We start from the raw sequence: 21,653 nt of genomic DNA, 5'->3' as shown, positions 1-21,653 counted from the left end.
AAATTTAATTGATGTTGATTGCAAAACGCAATTAATTTATTAATTAAAAAAGGTAACTATTTTTAATTACTTAGTTAGATTGGCTTAGAGTTTTTATTTGGATTAACAAATGATTGTTTGAAATACATTTTTAATTAAAAAAGTAAAAAAAATCAGCATTTTTTTTTAACTGAATTAGTCTTCCGAATTTGATTAAAAAGTTAATTGTATCAATTAATTTTTTAATTAAACATTTTAAAAATTTCAATCATTGACTTAATTAACTTAATGTTTCTATCATGATTAAAAAGTTAATTGTATCAATTAATTTATTAATTGAAAAAAATTTCAACTTCAATTAACTTTTTATTTGGAAATATTTTGGTGATATTTTTTCTGTGTATATATCAAAACGAAGAGAGCGTCATTTAGTTTTTTTGGATCAGTGCTGCCGCTACTACTTCAATCGAAGTATTTTGCTTCATTTTCACAAAATTTACTTCGTCACTCCTTCTTCCAAAAATCTGCTTCACTTTTTGTTCTGCTTCAAATTTTTACATTCTTCCCCATATTACCTAATTGTTTTTCTTATTCCTTTAATTACGATGAACATAGCGGTTTTAATCATTGAATTATTAATTATTAACCGATGTGGACCAATTTTTGCATAGTGGTTAGAGATCATATACTTACACAATGTACCAAATTTCTCTTAGAGGCTCCGCAAGCCAAATCGGTTGATCAGTTTATATGGGGGCTATATATAATTATGGACCGATGTGGACCAATTTTTGCATGGTTGTTAGAGATCATATGCTGCAACCATGTACCAAATTTCAGCTGGATCGGATGAAATTTGCTTCTCTTAGAGTTCCCGCAAGCCAAATTTGGGGTCCGTTTATAAGGGGGCTATACGTAAAAGTGGACCGATATGGCCCAATACCATCCGACCAACATCAATAACAACTACTTGTGCCAAGTTTGAAGTCGATAGCTTCTTTCGTTCGGAAGTTAGCGTGATTTCAATAGACGGACGGAAGGACGGACATGCTCAGATCGACTCAGAATTTCACCACGACCCAGAATATATATACTTTATGGGGTCTTAGAGCAATATTTCGATGTGTTACAAACGGAATGACAAAGTTAATATACCCCATCCTATGGTGGAGGATATAATAAAATGAATTCTATTGTTTTGTTTTCAAAAATGTATGCTACTTCAATTGTATTCAATCTACTCCACTTCTTTCCAAAATCTACTTCACTCAATTTTTCACTAGCGGCAGCACTGCTTTGGATCCTATACACCAGGGAAGGTATTTTTTGAGCGAAAAAGTATTTTTTACTACATTTCAACAAAAGATTATTGTCAAGAGCTCCCTTAGAATCCTCCATTTTAAATATTTTTTTTAGTTCTATATCCGCTTACCACAATTGTTTTGTAAATTGGTAGAATTCATGGGACTTCATAAATTTTCTATAGATAAATAAAAATACATTTTTAGCAAAATTTTCTATTGAAATAAAATGTTGACAAAAGTTTCCATAGAAATAAAATTTTGACCAAATTCTATAGAAATAAAATTTTGGTAAAATTTTCTATAGAATAAAGTTTTCAAAAAAAAAATGTTGACCAAATGTCTAGAAAAATAAAATTTGGACAAAATTTTCTATAGAAATAAAATATTGACCAAATTTTCTATAAAAATAAAATTTTTATAAATTTTTTGAAATTAAATTTGGCAAAAGTTTCTATAGAAATAAAATTTTGGTAAATTTTCTATAGAAATAAAATTTAAAAAAAAAAATTTACCAAATTGTCTAGAAAAATAAAATTTTGACAAAATTTTCTATAGAAATAAATTTTTGACAAAATTTTCTATAGAAATAAAATGTTGACAAAATTTTCTATAAAAACAAAATTTAGACAAAATTTTCTATAAAAATAAAATTTGGACAAAATTTTCTATAAAAATAAAATTTGGACAAAATTTTCTATAGAAATAAAATTTTGACAAACTTTTCTATAGATATAGAACTTGGACAAAATTTTCTATAGAAATAAAATTTTAACAAAATTTTCTATAGCAATAAAATTTTGACAAAATTTTCCATAGAAATAAAATTTGGCAAAATTTTTTATAGAAGTAAAATTTTGACAAAATTTTTTATAGAAGTAAAATGTTGACAAAAAATAAAAGTTTGGCAAAATTTTACAAAAGGAAAAAGTTGATCGATCATGCGATAGAGAATTTCACTCATACGATGCTTTTTTGTAGTAACTTGGCTTGGTACAACTTCTCAATAGTGACGTCACTTTTGCGACGAGTTGTGGATATCGTATTGATATTGATTCTCAATTTGTTCCCAATAAACACAGGATGAGCGTTTTTCAAATGCAACAAATTTTCAGTTTGAGGGTAAATATAATTTTCAACATAAATTCAACTTGACTTGAAATAGCTCATCTTCAATACATCTTCAAATTGTTTGCGAATTACTTCCAATTTGCCAAAATGTTGACGAAATCTTTGAAAAGTTGTTGAAGATAATATGAGAAAACTTTGACAAAACACTACCCTAAAATGCAACGAAAAAACCATGTGGTTTTCAATACTTATTTGTGCAACGAAGTTCGTGGTCAATTGCAAGAAATAAAAAATGGAAAATTGTAGACAAATAACCAAATAGTTTATAAAAACAGGTAAGTGAAAATAAAAAATGAAATAAAACTTTAAGGAAGTCACTAAATGTATATCTCTTTGCAGAAAACTAAAATTATGGATTCTACGTTCTTGAAAACATTAAAAAGCTGACCGATGAAAAAATGGTAACTGGAACTGCTTCAAATAGTTTATAATAATTGGTACGGCAATATGAAAAATTAAATCAAAACTTTAGAGAATTCACTAAATTTAAATCTCTTTGCAGAAAACCAAAATCTTTGGATGCTACATTCTTGCAAACATTAAGAAGCTGACCAATGATGAGTGGCTTATCGACAAGAAAAAGTTTCCAGAAACATTACAAGTGCAACCAATTAAAATTGTTAAAAACAACAAATTGTTGAAATCAACAACTTCTGGATGAGAATGGGCATCACATCGTCAGTTTAATTCATATGCTATTATCAGTTTAAAATGGATATTTTGTGAATTCCTTCTGCTGGAAATCAATTCTAACACGCGGTCCAGTACGTTCCTAATTTCAACTTGCCCGCATGTTAATAAATTTTAATGCTGTTTTATGACACCAAAAGGAAGGAAAACGAATTATCAATGCAAAAGTGTTTACTAATAATGTTATTTAAAGATATTTAAAGTTTTGTTGTTTGTTTGTTTTTTTTTTTTGTTCTTATTTGTTGATATGTTTAATAAGATTATTATTTATCAATTGGTATTTTAGTGTATTATGTAGTGTAGTGTATTATTATATATTTTATTTTGATGAAAATGAATAAATTATACAAAATTCATAGAATTTTGGCTTTGGCTTTCAATTTGAAGTGGTGATATCATTCATACGAATTTAGGTTGAAAAGTATTTGCAACGATGTTAATTTTGAATATGACTCGCATCGAAAATTGTTTGACAAATTATTGAGTAGCGATGCATTTTAATTTGAGGATAACACTTGAGATATTATTGCTAATGTGTTTAATTTCACTGTTGAGGGTAATGTCTGTTTTTTGTTGAGAACGCGATTTTCTCAACAATTTCTCAACTTGAATATTACCCTAATCCTTTGAAAAAATGTTTGAAAAATTGTTGAAATTTAGCATTTTTCAAACGTTTGTGTTTATTGGGTTTAAACAACTTTTCAAATTAAACGGAATTTTTATTAGAGAATGTGTTCAAAGCAAGCAACTTTTAAGGCCAGTTCATTTTATTCTGAGGATAGGGTTCTCCCCCCAATTGTTCCGATTTTCCATATTGTTACGTTTTTATATTGAGGCGTGTTTAATAAAACAATAATTAAAACACAGTTCTTTTCAAATAACGACAATCTACAATTTATTTGTTTAACTGATAGGTTTCACTTATTTGCTCTACGATGTGTACTGTATAAACTTTAGCTTAAGACTGACTAGAAAATAAAGAAATGATTTGGCAAGTGATGACGTAATTTGACCCTTACAATTTGAAATTTTAAATTAACGGAAACTAATTTGAATAAACTTAAATCTAGAAATATCAAATTCGTAACAATATGAAAATGCTTATTTTTGTATTTATTGGGTTTATTCTCTGAATTCCGTGCAAAATATTTCATATCTGTCGCAATGTTAGTTTACCATTTAATGCGCCTTACAGACTATCAGTTATTCCGGACGGAATGTCGGTGTTTGTAAAGAATCTTACAGTGTGTCGGATCGATACGACTTGTCGGCGATGACTAAATAATCGGTAAATGTGTTATCGATCGGTAAATGTGTTATGCCTTTGGCATAATCGATACCATAAACATGCCTATATATGTGCACAATATATAGGATATGTTCGACACGAGATCTGTCGTTCGGCATAACTGATAGTCTATAAAGCGCATAACAAGGAATTATTCGGTAAGTCTACTTTAGATATTCGGGAGGCCAATTGAAATCATCTGTTTGCAGAAAGACGACAACATGGCAACACTGCTATTCTTTAAATCCAATCACCTGTAAATAACATCTGTTAGCATTAGAGATACGTTCTGTTCATCGCGGCTATTGCTATTAAGTCTCTTTTTTAATTTATTTATTTTATATTTTCCTGACAAATTCTTCGTGTTACTATCGTTGAATGCTATGAAACTATTTTTATGTTGAAAATGACTACGAAACTTGTATTATTTGTTTGTATTATTTTATTCTCTTTCCTTGTATTAACGGTGAAGTCGGAATCATGTAAAAACATAACGAGGGAAGACATAGAGAGCCACTTGTCAACTAAAACTCCATATAGAACTATAGCAAATTTCAATGACCAGCCATTGGTAATGAAAGGTATGTGGGTTTTGCAATTATAAAATTACATACAATTATCTTTCTACGAACTAGGATGCCGGCCGATTCGATTGTGGGCTATTATACGTCATGGAACCAGAAATCCCAGCAAGAAAGTCATAAAGCAAGCCAAAACGAAATTAATGGCCATTAAAGAAGAACTCATAACAAAGAGAGATAGTGATTTATGTCCAGAATTTCTACAACGTTTAAATTTCTGGCAATTTAATGTCACATCGGAGGAAGAGAAGTTTCTGGTTGCCGAAGGTGAAGATGAACTCATAGAATTGGCAGAACGAATGCAAAAGCGATTCCCCCAACTTCTTCCCGAGGATTATGACCCGAATATGTTCTACTTCAAATATACTGCAACGCAGAGAACTTTGAAGAGTGCTCAAAGTTTTGCCACCGGTTTATTTGGAAGGCATAAAATTGGAGAAATCGTTTATCCGGAAGCATTGCATAAAGATCCAGTGTTACGGGTAAGTGAGATTAAAATTGCAATTATTCTATTGATTAACCAAAAGATTTAGAGACAAATTCAGCAGATTTTTTAGAAACTGTGTATCTATTTGTGTTGTGAAATAAATCTAACGATGTGTCGTTGTGAAATAAATTTGACGTATTAATAGGAAATCGGATAATACACGTACTTTCGGAACAATATCTAGTTTGCGAATTGTTACTTTTGATCATTCCTATTCAAGTTATAGTAAATTTTGACAAGAAAAATAAATTCATAACTTTATTTTTCAGGGACTTATACTTATTTAATTTTTAATCATCTGATATTAGACAATCTAGGTGTGTCCGTCGGTCTGTATATAAACGCCAAGCCTTCAACAGCATATAAAGTCCACGTCAATTAATATTTTGCTATAGCCCCTATATAGCCCAATTCCAAAATTTTTTTAATCAAAATATTCGAATTTTTTCTGATATGTCTGAAATTTTAAATTTATTTCTTGAGTGTCTTGAAATGACGACCTTAATACGATTTGTCATTTATATATGGGGTTATTTAGACTCAATTACAAATGTGCTTTAGATTGCCAAATATAGCCTTCATGTTGAAGGTTGTATCTGTATCTGCGAATTTTTTAGTTAGAATCTGGTGCTATTTTAAAGTCATAAAAATATGTGAGCTAATATGTTATATGAGATTGATCTTATCTTGATGTACTAAAGATGATCAATATTGATTAAGATTTCATTTTTGGGCGTAAAGAATTAGCGATTGATGGTGTTGTTCTAAAGATCTATGTCTTACAACGGCATACCTATTAGATTTGCAACTGAAATTAACTCAATTATAAACTCACATGTAAACAGAATGACATTGGTCAAATACATGTTTCACTTTGTATTCATGGGATCAAATGAGCATTTTTAAATGAAATAGCGAACATATTATATGAGCCGTCGACATTTTATTGAAGTCTCAAAGAGTCAGCTGATTCCTCCCTGCACATACTGTAGATAGCGGATATAAAAAATGAAGAAATACAATTTATTTTGCTACATTCGTTTCTTTTCTTATTTACAAAAAAATTTTGTTTTATTTCTTATTGGAATATATTTTATAAAAATTCGGTTGTAAAAAGAAAATGAAAAAATTCGTTTTTTAGTTTTCAAATATTTTAATTTAATTTAATTTATTTATTTTCATATGTAACTAAGCCTTACAAAGGCCTTATACAGTTACTTAAATCAACATTTTAAATACTACTCAAAACAATTCTCTTATTTCTAACATTAATATACTAACAATAATACAACAACAGGATACTACTCTATTATTTTTAATAAAATAACAATAGAAATTTAATAACTTATATAAAATAAATTAAAAAGAAATTGGCCATTAGTTTCATAATTGATAAGCTGGATTAATTTTTTTGTTTATCTTTGAGAGATTGATTTATATTTCTGATTATATAAAAAGGTAGATTTTATCATTGTGAAACCATATATTGTTTTAAAAACTGTTTATGTCTTGCTTATTGCGTGATTTACTTGTAGTGCCTGACATCTCCACTTGTTTGTCTTCCGATTCCTTTTCTTATATTTTCCCTATTAAAAAAATGCATTCTAGTGTAGTCTTTGAACAATGAATAGGGTTCGTCTCATAACCAATTTTTTATAGAAGTTTTTTCATATGGTAAACATTTTTCGTGCATAAAAAACACAAAGAAGACAGGTGTTTTGATAAAATTTTCTTATATGCGTTTTTTCTTATATGAGATGTGCTTATATCCGTTACATACTGTACCTATTTCAAATATACCATTTACATCGTCTGTCATTAGCAGAGAGAATAAAAAGACAAGAGGACGAAACTGTGAAGCGAAACTGCGTCAGTAGGTGGCAGTCATTAGGAAAATTTTCTCTAATATCATGCAGTTTTTTGTCGGCGCTTCTCTCAAATATGATACAGCTTGCGTCACCGGCTTTACGAAACGTAATAGGATTTAGAACCTACTTTGTAATAACAAATGTTCTTTTTTTATAAATGTTTTCATTCCATTAAATTTTTTGGCAGACAGTTTGAAATTATAACTGCCGATGCTTTTATAAAGAATTTATCAAAACAGCGCTTCGACCGCAACGTCGGTTATACCAAAGCTGCAGGCATTGTGCGACATCTATACGGTTGACATTTGTTTTCTTCGCAGAAGAGAACTTTTCGTCCTCTTCATTTTCATTCTCTCTGTTGAATCATTTAAAATCTTCGTCTTTGATCAGTGTTGCCAAAACTCGTTCAGTAATAAAGCCAAAATGATTGTTATAGCCCATTCACATTACGCTCGAAATCCATTAAAAGTGGATTTGAAATCCCTTTTATGTAATTCTTATTTTTTTATAAATACTGGAATATTTGATTGAAATTTTGTGGGTAGAATAATGCTACACATGGAAAATTAATAATTAAAAAAATGCCGAATGCTAAATAAAAATTTTGCGGCTTAATTTATGTTGAATTCTTAAAAAAATCGTTCTTTAGCAATATTGTCTAATAATTGAAATGTGTAGATCGTCCCATAAAAGGAAGTTATGAGGATGTGCAAATCAGAAATCCATATTATTATAATAAATATTGAGTAATTATAGGCTCATATATATGAGCCAAAATATCATCACATGTACTAGACTTCAATAATGTACTTCGTACAACAACAGTCTCGAATGCGCATAGTAGATGATCAATGCATATCAAAGAATGAAGCTGCCGAATCGCTCCGCCGATTTTAGCCGCCACGGACCAGGGTATACTCGCTGTCAAACTAAAACATCTCAACTCGTTGTGAACCGTGAAACGTTTTGGAAAAACGAATACGGAAAACAAATGAGTGGGAACATGAGATATTGGCTCCGAAATATCGAGAATCACAAATTATTAATTATCACAAATTTTTACTGGAAGTAGAGGTGTGCGCGTGACTGAAATTTCACTCACACTCACGCACATTCACGAAGCAATATGTTTATTCACGCACGCTCACGCACAATACGTGTGGTAGCCAATCCCACTCACACACATTCACGAAATGAATGAGCGTACTCACGCACGCTCACGCACGAACTACTTTTAAAGACTCACACTCACGCACGATTCACGACAATTCACGTGATTCACGACAAATTCACGAGACATACGACATTTTCCAAACGGAAATCAGCAAAGGTAACAAAATTCAAAAATAGAATATAGTTCGAGAGCTAATTAATTTCAGTTAACATACGAGTGTGAATTAAATCTTGATTTTTTTCGTGAGCGTGATTTTGCAGAAATTTTATTCACGCACACTCACGAACCGATTTTATTTATCACTCACGCACGACATATTCATTTTAGTCCCATTCACGCACATTCACGAGAGTTCCTTCAACTTTTGTTCACGACTCACGTGTTTCACGTGTGTTACGAAAATTTCGTGTCACGCGCACACATCTAACTGGAAGTCGTTCGTTTACATCGAAAAGCCAGCAAAAGAGAGCCGGAGAGAGAATACGTTTGACAGTTATGAGATAGAGAAATTGCTAGTTTTTGCCATAGACTGTAGACTTTAGATAGATGAGCCATGAGTGTCAAACTATTTTTGACAGTTCCGAAGATTAAGAATAAACGAGAAAAATAAGAGGACGCTTACAATCTCTTTCGTTTTCCTTTTTGTAGTTTGCCAATTTTACACAAAATTAGAACGTGTATGATGCAACAGAGGATTTATAAATAAATTAATATATTAAAAGTTCATATTTGAACAAAAAATTGTGACCAAAATCGCGAAAATACGAAATTTAATTTTGAGCAGGGTCTATGGTTCTTGCCAGAGATTTCCCCAGTAAAATCTGGCAACCCATAGCATACGTTGTCAGCTGGTTGTTGATAACAAAGCACCAGCATGATACAATGATTATAAGGTAGCCTTATTCCGTCAGGTGACTTTGAACGGCTCATCATAATGTCGAAAATATTGTTGACATTTTTAAAGTATGTTGTAATTAACGTCTTAAATTTAAATTGTATTTGAAATTCGGAGAAACAAAATTCAACGGAAAATGCGAAAGTGTTGTCTGGATACAGAAATTCCAAAATTATTGAACGCGGTTGAATATTTTCACTCACAATGTATTTCCATACCAAACAGAAAAACATTTCTTATGAGCAACACAAAATCAAAACAAACATTTTTGTATTTGTTTATTTACTTTTTACCGACGTTTAGTTTGACGTTATGATGAGCTGCTTTTATGGTTTTGTTGTTATTTTTGTTCTACAGAGGCTACCTTACAATCATTGTATCATGAGCACCAGTACAATGTACATGTTCCGCAACTGCAATTGGAGGTTAAAAAAAACAGGATCCGTTTTTGTTTTAGTTGTTTTAGAAGCTCAAAATTTGAATATGCAAATAGTTACTGGATGCCGTTCGAGTACTTTTCAGGAAATAGAGTAAAATACACGCTCCCTCTCGTGCTAGATTTTACTGAAAAAGTACGCGAACAGACCTAATATAAATGTTAAATTTAGCAAAAAAATTCTAAAATGGTCACACTGATTTCAATTGACACAAGTCAGCGTTGTCATGTGTTTTATATTAAATCCCCAAAACGTAACGGCGCTTTAATCGACCCGTTTTCAAGTCTGCCATGTTCTTATCTCATCTGTAATGCGTCTGAACGGCCCTTGTGTCGCAAATTATGAGGTCTTTATTGCACAAGGGTGGCATCTCCATGACTTATGCACCAATTAGTGTCACAATCAATAAGTGAGAAAAAAAGTAGAAACTGCGTATATCTTCAAACGTGGTTTATTTTCCCGCATCATATATAAGGAAAAAACGTTTGTTTTCATTAGTTCTACTTAAGAGAATACCGTCTTAGTACGGTGCCAATGTTATTGTTAGCAAAATCGTGATTAAATCTTTTCAAAACGCTGACGCTATTAAGAACTTTGAGAATTTATTTTTAAACAATTTTGTGGTTATGTTTTGAAAGCAAAATTGCTGCACTACCACTACCGTGAGCCATATTTTGTTTGGTTTTACGAAACAACTTCATACTCGTAGAAGATACTAAACGAAAACCTTCAGGATTTATTGAGCTGGTTGTGGAGCAGTTATGGCAGCATCGAAAAATGCATGTTGAAGGAAGACTCTTCAGAAAATAGAGGCTAGCCGCATAACAACGCCCACCAACAATAATGCGTAATGCAACGCAATAGAGGTCTGTTCTTCTAACGCAATTGTAAGGAACTCTTGCTTGTGATTTAAGCAAACTTTTTAAAGAACGCAGTTTATGGCAATTTTCTGTGAGAATGTTTGAAGCACAATACGTCAATGCTTCAACTACCTCCACCGCCAGTGTGACCGTGTCCTCAGTAAGCAATAATAGTCCTAATTGTCCTTCAACATTAGCATCGCCCACTTCCTATGGATCTGCAAGTTCCCTGGTTACATCCACCATATCGACTATGGTCAATAGCATTGTTGCCGCTAAGAGCGTTTCAGGCAGTAGTCCCAGTGGCGGAGCTGGTACCAGTAGCAATGTACGCAAAACATCCTTCTGTGAGAGTCAACAACATCTCAAGTACTTGCAACAGTTGACACTGAGTGAAAACTTAGAATTGTTTCCAGATCATCGGTGTCCTCTGTGTTTTCAAGCCAAGCGTCATCATGAGGCCATAGAGGCTGTAAAATATGAACGTCAACCTTGGCGTATACGTGAACGAATGAAAACAGCCAGTGTGGCTTTGGTGTTGTGCCTCAATATTGGAGTTGATCCGCCAGATGTTATTAAAATTCAACCTTGTGCCCGCCTGGAATGTTGGATTGATCCATCCTCGGTGTCTGCACCAAAAGCCATGGATCTCATTGGATCCAATTTGCAAATGCAATATGAACGATGGCAGCCTAGAGCACGCTACAAGAAATGCCATGATCCGACAGTGGAGGATGTGAAGAAGCTCTGTACATCATTACGTCGCAATGCCAAAGGTGAAAGAATTCTTTTCCATTACAATGGTCATGGAGTACCAAAACCTACTGCAAATGGAGAAATCTGGGTTTTCAATAAAACTTTTACACAATACATACCCCTGAGTATATTTGAATTGCAAACCTGGATGGCTGCCCCATCGATTTACGTCTATGACTGTTCAAATGCCGGTATAATCATTCAATCATTTCTTCAATTTGCCGAGCAACATGAAAGGGAAATGGAAAAGGCCATTGCTGCATCCAATCAACGTGTTCCACCAGGCGGTCAGGCACCTTCTTTACCGCCAATGGTTAGCTATAAGAATTGTATACATTTAGCCGCATGTTCAGTGGGAGAAATCCTGCCTATGAATGCCCAATTGCCAGCCGACTTATTTACATCTTGTCTTACCACGCCCATAAACATAGCTCTCAAGTGGTATACTATGCGGGAGAAATTTGGCTTAGTGCCCCGTTTGCATAATGAGTTCATCGATAAAATACCGGGCAAAGTCAATGACCGACGAACCATGATGGGCGAGCTTAATTGGGTGTTTACGGCCATTACGGATACCATAGCTTGGAATACCTTGCCACGAGAGCTATTTCAAAAATTATTCCGCCAGGATTTACTGGTGGCCAGCCTGTTCCGTAATTTTCTGTTGGCCGAGCGTATTCTCAGATCGCATGACTGTACACCTGTATCGCATCCTGCCCTGCCTCCATGTTTCCGCCATCCCATGTGGACTGCTTGGGATTTGGTGGTTGATTTAGCTCTCCAACAACTGCCCGATATATTGGAACGAGGAGCACCCTATAAACAATTGCCATTTTTTGAAGAGCAACTTACCGCATTTCAGGTGTGGTTAGATCGTGAATCAGAATCACGTACACCTCCTGAACAGTTGCCGATAGTTTTGCAAGTACTGCTGTCTCAAGTCCATCGTTTGAGGGCCTTAGAACTTTTGGCAAGATTCCTAGATCTGGGGCCCTGGGCAGTAAATTTAGCCCTAGGTGTGGGTATATTTCCCTATGTACTTAAACTTTTGCAAAGTTCAGCCAAAGAACTCCGACCCGTTTTGGTATTTATTTGGGCCAAGATTTTGGCGGTGGACCCCAGCTGCCAAGTGGATTTGGTCAAGGATCATAAATATTTTTTGGCAGTACTGCAGGATACCTCTGTCGCCAAGGAATATCGCACATTATCTGCCTTTGTTTTGGCCTGTATAGTAAACAACTTTCTTTTGGGCCAGACTAGTGCTTTGCAAGGATCTTTGGTTTCGATTTGTCTAGAGCAACTAAATGATGAAAGTTGGCTCTTACGTCAATGGCTGGCCATTTGCTTAGGTAATTTAAAATGTTTAGTTAATTCATATTCCAATACTTGACTCCCATATCATTCTTTTGTATTAAAGGGATGCTTTGGCATAATTTTGAAAAAGCCCGGTGGTCTGGCGTACGCGATTTAGCCCATGAAAAATTGTATCCTTTGCTAAAGGATCCCATACCGGAGGTCCGAGCTGCAGCTGTGTTTGCTTTGGGTACATTCATAAGCTCCGTAACAGATAGATCAGAGGAGCATGCTAATAATATTGACCGCATCATAGCCATAACGTTGCTAGAAAATGTGGCAGAGGATATGTCTCCCTTGGTTCGTTTGGAATTAGCCGCTGCCCTCCAATGGATGGTATTGCTTTTCGAGTCTCAATTTGTCACGGTTTATATGCAGGAGCACATGTCATCGCCTTCAGTAACAAGTGAACGTAGTGCCAGTGTTAGTCATGTTATACCTGGAGCCTCAATCTTAAACACCAGTGGTGGTCATGGTTTTCATCATCACCATTCCACTCATAGTCTGGAAAGACATGCTACCATGCGGCGTGGCGTTAGTTCAAGTTCAATCTCAAACATCAGCTCATCTGCCATACCATTTCAATCGATATTTTTAAAGTTATGGCAGGGCATCTATCAATTAAGCCATGATCCATTCCCCAAAGTAGCTGAGACGGCACGAGAAATCATTGGTTTTATAAAAAATGCAGCACTATTATTGATTACAGCGAAAGAGGCAGCCAATGAGAAATGCATTAGTCTGAGTGTCAGTTTACCTCCAAGTCCCAATACCCGCGTTTCATATTTGGGCGGTGGAGGAGGATCGGGTGAGTCACCGCCTGTTGGAGGCGGCAATCAAGGAGCAGGTCAGGGAAATACCAGTCCATGGGCATCTAAATTACGAAATATGAACGACCCACAAGCGATGCTACATCGTAAACTTCGCACAACTTCCATGAACGATGAGACAGACAGTGGAGCACCACAGATTTCAATAGCCATGACCGAACCTGGATGTGGTAATGGTGGCGATGGTTCTGCTTCTGGCCATAGCAGTACCAGTGATACAAATTTCGAGTCAAAATCACATAATTTAAAACCTATTGTTACAACAGAATTCATACCGTGGGCCATATCGTACTTCACAAGGCCAGGAAAACATCGGTATGCTGCCGATAAAAATAGTGAACGTGTTCAAATTTTCCCTGTTGACAAAAATGCGCCAATACTGCGTGCAAGGGAATGTCGTTTCCAAAGGAATCGACAAATCCGTAGTCAAGCACGTAATCAACAATTAAGATCTCTACGCATTGACACACAAAGCTGGGTGCGAAGAACCCAATCAACACCTTCGATTGTTCGGCTGCTACCCTATGAACAACAAATTGCTGTTGCTTATCGTGAGAAGGTACTTCTTTACGACTGGCAACGCAATACTGTAAGAACATTTACACCCACATCAGTGCCATCAGGAGTTGGAGGATCTACGTCACGCAATAGAACATCTTCAGCCTCGCCGCCAGCCCATGTTCCCCAAAACAACAGCGTTGCGCGAGTAAGTGCCATTGAGTTTCTAAATTCTCAAGATATGCCACTCACTCTAGTGGGTCATGAAGATGGTGTGGTTCGCATTTGGCAACCAAATTCTGGTAACGCAAGCGATGACCAAAGTCGTGATTGTCCCGGACGTTTGGTGACAGCCTGGGTGGCCCTACCCGCCTTGCAGGCATCATATTTGGGTACTTCCCCCAGCTTGGGTGGCTCTTCATCGAAATACACACGCAAAGATATAATTGGCGATGGATGTGGTTTAGTTACAGCCTGGCAACAGTGCTCACAACAATTGGTGGTGGCCGGAGGTTCAAGTCGTTTTATCCGCATCTGGGATGTGGAGCGTGAATTGCGTCTAAGTGATATACCCATTGGTAGTGAACACAGTATACGTGTCCTATCGCCCTTTGCAAATAATATGGCCAGTGATCTGATTGTGGGTGGTTGTGGCGATGGCAGTGTAAGGCTCTACGACAAACGTTGTGCTCCTCAAGAGGCTCGTATTTGTGTATATCGCGAACACACCGGTGCAATACTCACAGCTTGTCTACGCGATGTACAGACAACTCTTGTCACTGGATGTTCGCAGGGTAAAATAAGTGTTATAGATTTGCGTTCAAAAATGTCCAATGGTGTTCTAAGTCAATGGGAGGCTGGCAATGATGTCACGGCCATTGCATCACATCAATCGACTGATATGATAGCAGCTGGAAGTGCTAATAAGATTACGATTTATAGTAGTCAGCAAGGAGGACGTGTACTAAGTACATTGCGCAGTAATGACAGCTTCATGGGCCCCAAGATAGGTCATCCAACATGTCTGTCTTTCCATTTACACAAAATATCTTTAGCTGTAGGTTTTGTAGACAATACGGTGGCTGTGTATGAACCATCACCAGGTACTTAAAGATATGACACACTCAGAGAAAAAATCTGGTAATAATGGTGAGGCTATTGTAATTATTTTGCAATAGTAGAAAACGTCTTTAGTTTGCTGAATATTAGTTTTCTTTGAAGCTGTATGAAATATGGACATTTGATTTTTTCGAATTTGACCACTAATAAATTTTCGAAGACAAGAGAAAATAATAATTTAATGTCTCATAATTCATCAGTATCAACCGTTTTTCTTTGTTCAGTAGTAATTTTGCTGTTTTTGCAGCTGAGATTGCTTGTCCTTTCTAAGCAGGCAAAATATGTCTGTTTTGAAAGCGAATAGTTTTTTTGTTCATGTTCTATAAGCGAACCGTTTTTGGCTGTTTGCAAAGCGAGCCGTTTTTGGCTCATGTTTTATAAGCAAACCGCTTTGCTGTTATTACAGTTTGTTTTCTTTTGAGTGTATAAAACATTTTCCCATAGTGTAATTTTTTCATATGATATATTTTCTACAACATTTAATAATTATTACCTTTTTTTGTTTTTTAGTTCTATAAATTATGTAGTCGCTGGCAAAGTGATGTCGATGATAATCCTCAAACATTTGATAATGTGCGTAAATTCTTGCAAAGCGAACAAATGTTGGATGCCATTAAACAACTTCAAAATAAAACCAAACTCTCTCATCTGGATGCAAACACTATACGCTTAATATACACAATTTGTGGTTTTGAAACGGCATGGCAGAGACGCAAGGAACCTTCCGTTTGGTGTCAGTTATTTGATCGTCATACCATGAAAATCCTAGAATTTGCAGAAGATTTGGAATACTATTGGAATGATGGTTATGGCTATGAATTAACACATCGTATTGCTTGTCCAGCTATTGAAAATATGTTCAAACATATTGAGTGAGTTAAACAATCTCATTTTCTAAAGTAAATGAATTTAATCGTATAAACTTTTTTTTTTGTTTTAGCCCACAATCCTCATTACCAAATTCGACGTTTTATTTTACACACTCCGGAACACTACTCAAACTTCTAGCTCATTTGGGTCTTTACAATGATCAAAAGCCACTAACCTATCAGGATTTCGATAAACAACGTAAATGGCGAACTAGTGTAATTGATGCTTTTGCTAGCAATGTGGCTTTCGTCCTGTATGAGTAAGTACTTTTGGTATTATCATATTTTCTTATCAGGGTTGAACAGAAATAGAAATTGAGTAGACTTTAATGAATGCTATGAGAATTTTGTAATCTTCGAAAGGGCTTATAATTTATTGATAAAGCAACCACCTATTTTCTAAACATTATGGCCAAAATATGAGTTCAAAGGTAAAATGCCCAAAGCGATTTTATTATTTTTATTATTTTATTATTCTCTTCAATGACCTTTGCATTAATTTTTATGTAATTAGAACACATTTATTAATATTGAAAGTGCATTAGCTAATGGTGAACCAAGTAAAACCACTGAGAGAAGCTATGATATCCTCAGAATTGTAACCATCCTTACATACACTTGATGAGTTACTCGTGAAATAATTTGATTTTTGAACCGAGTGAAACATCTTCATAATTTGTATTATACCCTATATGTCATAAAAGCGGTTTAACAGTAACGTGACTAATATGCATTGGTTAGAATGCCCGCCTTGCATACACAAGGTCGTGGGTTCGATTCCTGCTTCGACCGAACACCAAAAAAAGCGGTGGATTATCCCACCTCAGTAAAGCTGGTGACATTTCTGAGGCTTTCAAAGCTTCTCTAAGTGGTTTCACTGCAATGTGGAACGCCGTTCGGACTCGGCTATAAAAAGGAGGTCCCTTGTCATTGAGCTTAACATGGAATCGGGCAGCACTCAGTGATGAGTGAAAAGTTCACCAATGTGGTATCACAATGGACTGAATAGTCTAAGTGAGCCTGATACATCGGGCTGCCACCTAACCTAACCTAACCATTAATGATCCTTACATTTGATTTTAAATTAAAACATTTTCATAGATATTTTTAAGGATTTTGGAAATTTTTAATATAGGCAAAACTCAGCTCAGCTCGATATTTATTTGTCTTGACTATTTTAATGATCCTTAGATTTGATTTTTAAGGATTTTGGAAATTGTTTTCAAATTGTTGAAACTTAGAAAATTATTTTGGGAAAAAGTCGGATTTATATATAATGTTTGGACATACAAAATGTATCGGTATTTTTACGAAACATTCTTCATGAACTTTTCTTTGTAAGTTCTTTAGTAAAACGACGAATTTTTATAATTTTACGAAGATCTTTTATACGAATTTTTATACTCATAGTATACGAAATGTATTCGAAATATTCTCTATTAATTATTATTATTCTTCTATTAATTTTTTTTTTTCGTAAAAAGTTCGTACTTTCGTAATTTAAATTCAAATTTGTTTCGTAAATTTGAATATTCTACGAAAAATTTGCTTTAAAATTTCCTCATACTCTCATAGAAAAGTCTTGGAAAAAACAACGGTCGGTGTCTGCCAAAACAAAATTTGTACTTCAGGCCAGTGTTGCCAGTATTGATACGTTTCCGTCCCAAATTTAATACCCAATTTAAATTAAAATTCCTTTAAAAAAATCCCAATATATACTTCGCTCGGATTCGAACTTGACACCGGTCTTACATTTGGCTCACATATCGCCCATGTGTGTGCGAAATTGAATTTTGTACTTAAGAAGTTATATTCCCTTAATGTTATATTTCCTACACAGATTAAATATATGTTGGCACATTCCTTGCTCATGCCGCATATACTTTACGGTATTGAGGTCTATACGGGTGCTAATCGATCCTGCGTTAACAGACTTATTTCGTGTTTTCATGGTATTCTTCGTTTTGTTTACGGCCAGCGATGTAGGAGGGACTACGACTACTTTGCTTCGCAGTTCTGGGGTTGCTCTTTTAACGATTTTGTATCCATAAAATGTCTTTGTTTCTTTTTTAATGTCATAAAACGCAGACAACCTTCTTATCTTCTGCATAACTTCAATTTTTTACACTCCACAAGAAATTCACAACTCCGTGTGGAACATTTCAGCCACAACATTTTTGAGAAATCTTTTGCAATTCGCATAACAAGGCTATGGAACCATTTGCCTGCTATTGCTAAGGATTTTTCAATTTCTTCTCATACATTTAAAGATAGATTGATTTTGCATTTTCATAATAATCGTTTGAACTAGTCATGTTTCTCACTGACAATAATTATATCACCATTTATTTTTTTCATAATTATTTTATTTTTTTTTTATAAAAGTGTGCGTTAGGTTTTTTAGTTTTAGGATATTAGTTTTAAACATCACATTTAGCCTTTCTTTGTTTTTATTTTCATAATTTTCATATATATTTCGTTTTATTATAGTATTTTTCACTTAATGTGTTTAAAATATGTATTAGTTAGTTTAATCATTTCAAGCAAATACCTGTAATCATTTGTATTATCTATCAACATATAGTCCGCATGGGCTCGGTTTGATTAAATTAAGATGAATATGAATATATTACTGCCTAGTTTTTGTGGAAAAATAAAGACATAGGCTCTGTTGTAGAAAATCAGTAATAATTTATAAAATTTCATATCAGCTGCAATAAGATCAAAAATTCTAAAAATTAACGAACACTTCAAAAAAAGTTTAGAAATTTCATAGAAAGTACGAAGATTTTTCAAACCAATATTTCGTTTTTTAACAATAACAAGTTTTTTCCTTTAATTACGTTTTTTGACGTATAATGAAATGCGTGGTAAACGTATGTCAAATACGTCGCAGGTATCGACATGTCTTTCTGGTATGTCTATAGTCAGTTTTCCGGATAATAGGCAGGATTCTCTTTGACGCCATTCTTTGTGAAAACGATTGGATGATCGATTGTTCCGATATTCTGAATCGGAAAATTTTCGTTTGGCGATATTTTCTTAACCTTAAAACATACAAATTTAAATTTTGGCAAAATGTTTGTCAAATACGTCACAGGTATCGACATGTCTTTCTGGTTGTATATAGCCTGTTTTCCGGATAATAGTCAGGATTTTCTTTGACGCCATTCTTTGTGATTGAACGATTGGATGGTAGATTGTTCCGATATTCGTAAACGGAAATCGCAAAATTTTCGTTTGACGATATTTTCTTAACCATAAAACATACAAATTTAAATTTTGGCAACATAGTTCTCATTTTAAATTAAATTCGATAGTATCTCAATTTTTTTCTATATAAAAAACTAAATTCGAAAAATGGGGTCTAACTAAGATTGAACCCATGACATTTTGTAAGCAAGGCGGGCATACTAAATATGGCACCACTTTCATTCGGTGGTGAGGTTATATACTTCTCGGACCACACTAGTAATTGGAATGTGCAGATATTTTTTTCATTTAATTTAATTTCATCTTCGTTAATATTCTACTAATACTTAATATTTTTTATCTTTTAGGTGTGACAATAGTGATCCCATGGTACTTACAATGCATCAGGAACGAGTTGTTCATATACCTGGATGCCCTCAGGATAGTGATCTTTGTAGCCTTAAAAAATTGCGGCAATTGTTTGCAGAAAGTGTGGATAATTGTAATTTTGATGAGTTGTGTTTTAAATGACATTACCCTCTAAATTCAATGGGTTCGAATACATTTTAATAATAGCGCTTCGAACACACAATGACTTACGCACAGAATTGTCAAATGTTTTCTTGGATATGTAAAATATATCCCTTATGTACATACTAGTTCAAATCTATGTACATAATAATATCAACATCTATATTTAAAACAAAACTATAGAGCCTACCATATATAACTTAAAAGCATATACCAGCTTTTTTCAGCGACTAATCTTAAACTTATAGCAATAGAAGAAAGAAGAAAAAGAAGCTAAAGAGATAGCCAACATTAATAAATTGCTTACAAACTTTGTTCTAGACATAGAGATCTAATAGAGCGAGAATTATAATGTGTATATATATCGTTTCTTTCCCTTGTCTCCTCTATGCATTACTTTTTCCCTTGTTTGATAATGAAATACGTTGATTTGTGCGTATTTTTTATACGAAAAATGTGCTTTATTTTTTCTTTTGTATACATTTATATAATCTTATACCTAAAACCATATATATACATAGATGTAATAGATTCTTACATAAACATATATAAGAAATTTATTCTAAGATTATGTTTCAAAAACCTATATTGATTCTATTCTATCTCGTCATGAACATATTATACATATTTACACATTCATTAACAAAATCATAAGGAAAAAAAAAACAAAAACAAACAACACAAACATAACAAAAAGTAGTGGAAATTAATTATATAAAACAAAAACTGATGATATGATTTATTATGTTTTTTCCCCCTCCCAAAATGACCGATCAATCGACCATTAAGTAAAAACATGAACCCAACAAATCAGACAAAAAAAACTATTGTATAGGTGATAACACAAAACACTACTAGATCATCCCCTCTTCCACTTTCCCTTCCTTTCATAACAAGTAGTTAGGACTAACCAATAACTGTTTGCATTATTAATAAACATAACAAAAATTATAAATATATATACACATACACACACATGAAAGTTATAATAATAATACCCAAGCACACATCCCTATTTTTCTTTAATATTCTTCATATCTAATTTTAAGTGAGGTGTAGTAAAGATAAAAGTTTAAAACAAAAATGTTGTTGCTTTATTATTTTTGAGCAAAATTTTCGTTCGATTTTTGTTGTATTTATACACCCCCTGCTCCATAATATATAATTTCTATTTAATTCAAATAATAATAATAATAATTACAATAATAATATTATATTTTATTATATGCAATAATATAGAAAACAAACAAACGCAGAAGCAAACAAAACGAACGAAGCAAAATAAAGAAACATAAAATATTATACATTGATGTTATTTTTTCGTAAACAGAGATTGGATTTAGGTTAGCAAGTGCAATTATAACAAAATAACGGGAATGCATAGTGTTGTGAATGTGGTCAAAAATGGTAATTACATACATATATAAAAATTTTATTGTTAATATACGATACGAGGCTATGTTTATAGACGTTTATTTTTCAAAATTTTATTTCTATAGAAAATTTGTGTCAAAATTTTGTTTCTATAGAAAATTTTATTTCCATAGAAAATTTCATTTCTATAGAAAATTTTGCCAAATTTTATTTCTATAGAAACTTTTGTCAAAATTTTATATCGATAGCAAATTTTGGCAAAATTTTATTTCTATTAAAAATTTTTGGCAAAAATTTTATTTTGTCAAAATTTCATTTCTATAGAAAATTTTGTCAAAATTTTAATTCTATAGAAAATTTTGTCAAAATTTCATTTCTATAGAAAATTTTGTCAAAATTTCATTTCTATAGAAAATTTTGTCAAAATTTTATTTCTATAG

At 33.4% G+C, this 21,653-nt stretch overlaps 2 protein-coding genes across 2 annotated transcripts; both read left to right on the top strand.

Annotated features, from left to right (window-relative positions):
* The first annotated feature begins 4,657 nt into the window (after nt 1-4,657).
* On the top strand, nt 4,658-21,141 carry Mipp2 (Multiple inositol polyphosphate phosphatase 2). The gene is made up of 5 exons (XM_075302187.1): nt 4,658-4,970; nt 5,025-5,452; nt 15,758-16,119; nt 16,188-16,376; nt 19,677-21,141. The coding sequence occupies exons 1-5, from the start codon at nt 4,787-4,789 to the stop codon at nt 19,837-19,839; spliced, it is 1,326 nt and encodes a 441-aa protein (XP_075158302.1). The 5' UTR covers nt 4,658-4,786; the 3' UTR covers nt 19,840-21,141.
* raptor (regulatory associated protein of MTOR complex 1) lies at nt 10,232-15,896 on the top strand. Its single transcript, XM_075302186.1, has 3 exons — nt 10,232-12,796; nt 12,865-15,231; nt 15,758-15,896. The coding sequence occupies exons 1-3, from the start codon at nt 10,789-10,791 to the stop codon at nt 15,763-15,765; spliced, it is 4,383 nt and encodes a 1,460-aa protein (XP_075158301.1). The 5' UTR covers nt 10,232-10,788; the 3' UTR covers nt 15,766-15,896.
* Nucleotides 21,142-21,653: the final 512 nt, after the last annotated feature.

The sequence above is a fragment of the Haematobia irritans genome, chromosome 3, assembly GCF_050003625.1.
Source record: "Haematobia irritans isolate KBUSLIRL chromosome 3, ASM5000362v1, whole genome shotgun sequence".
In the NCBI taxonomy this organism is placed as follows: Eukaryota; Metazoa; Arthropoda; class Insecta; order Diptera; family Muscidae; genus Haematobia; species Haematobia irritans.
The sequence above is the reverse complement of the archived record's forward strand: the minus strand, read 5'-3'. Positions and strand labels throughout refer to the sequence as shown.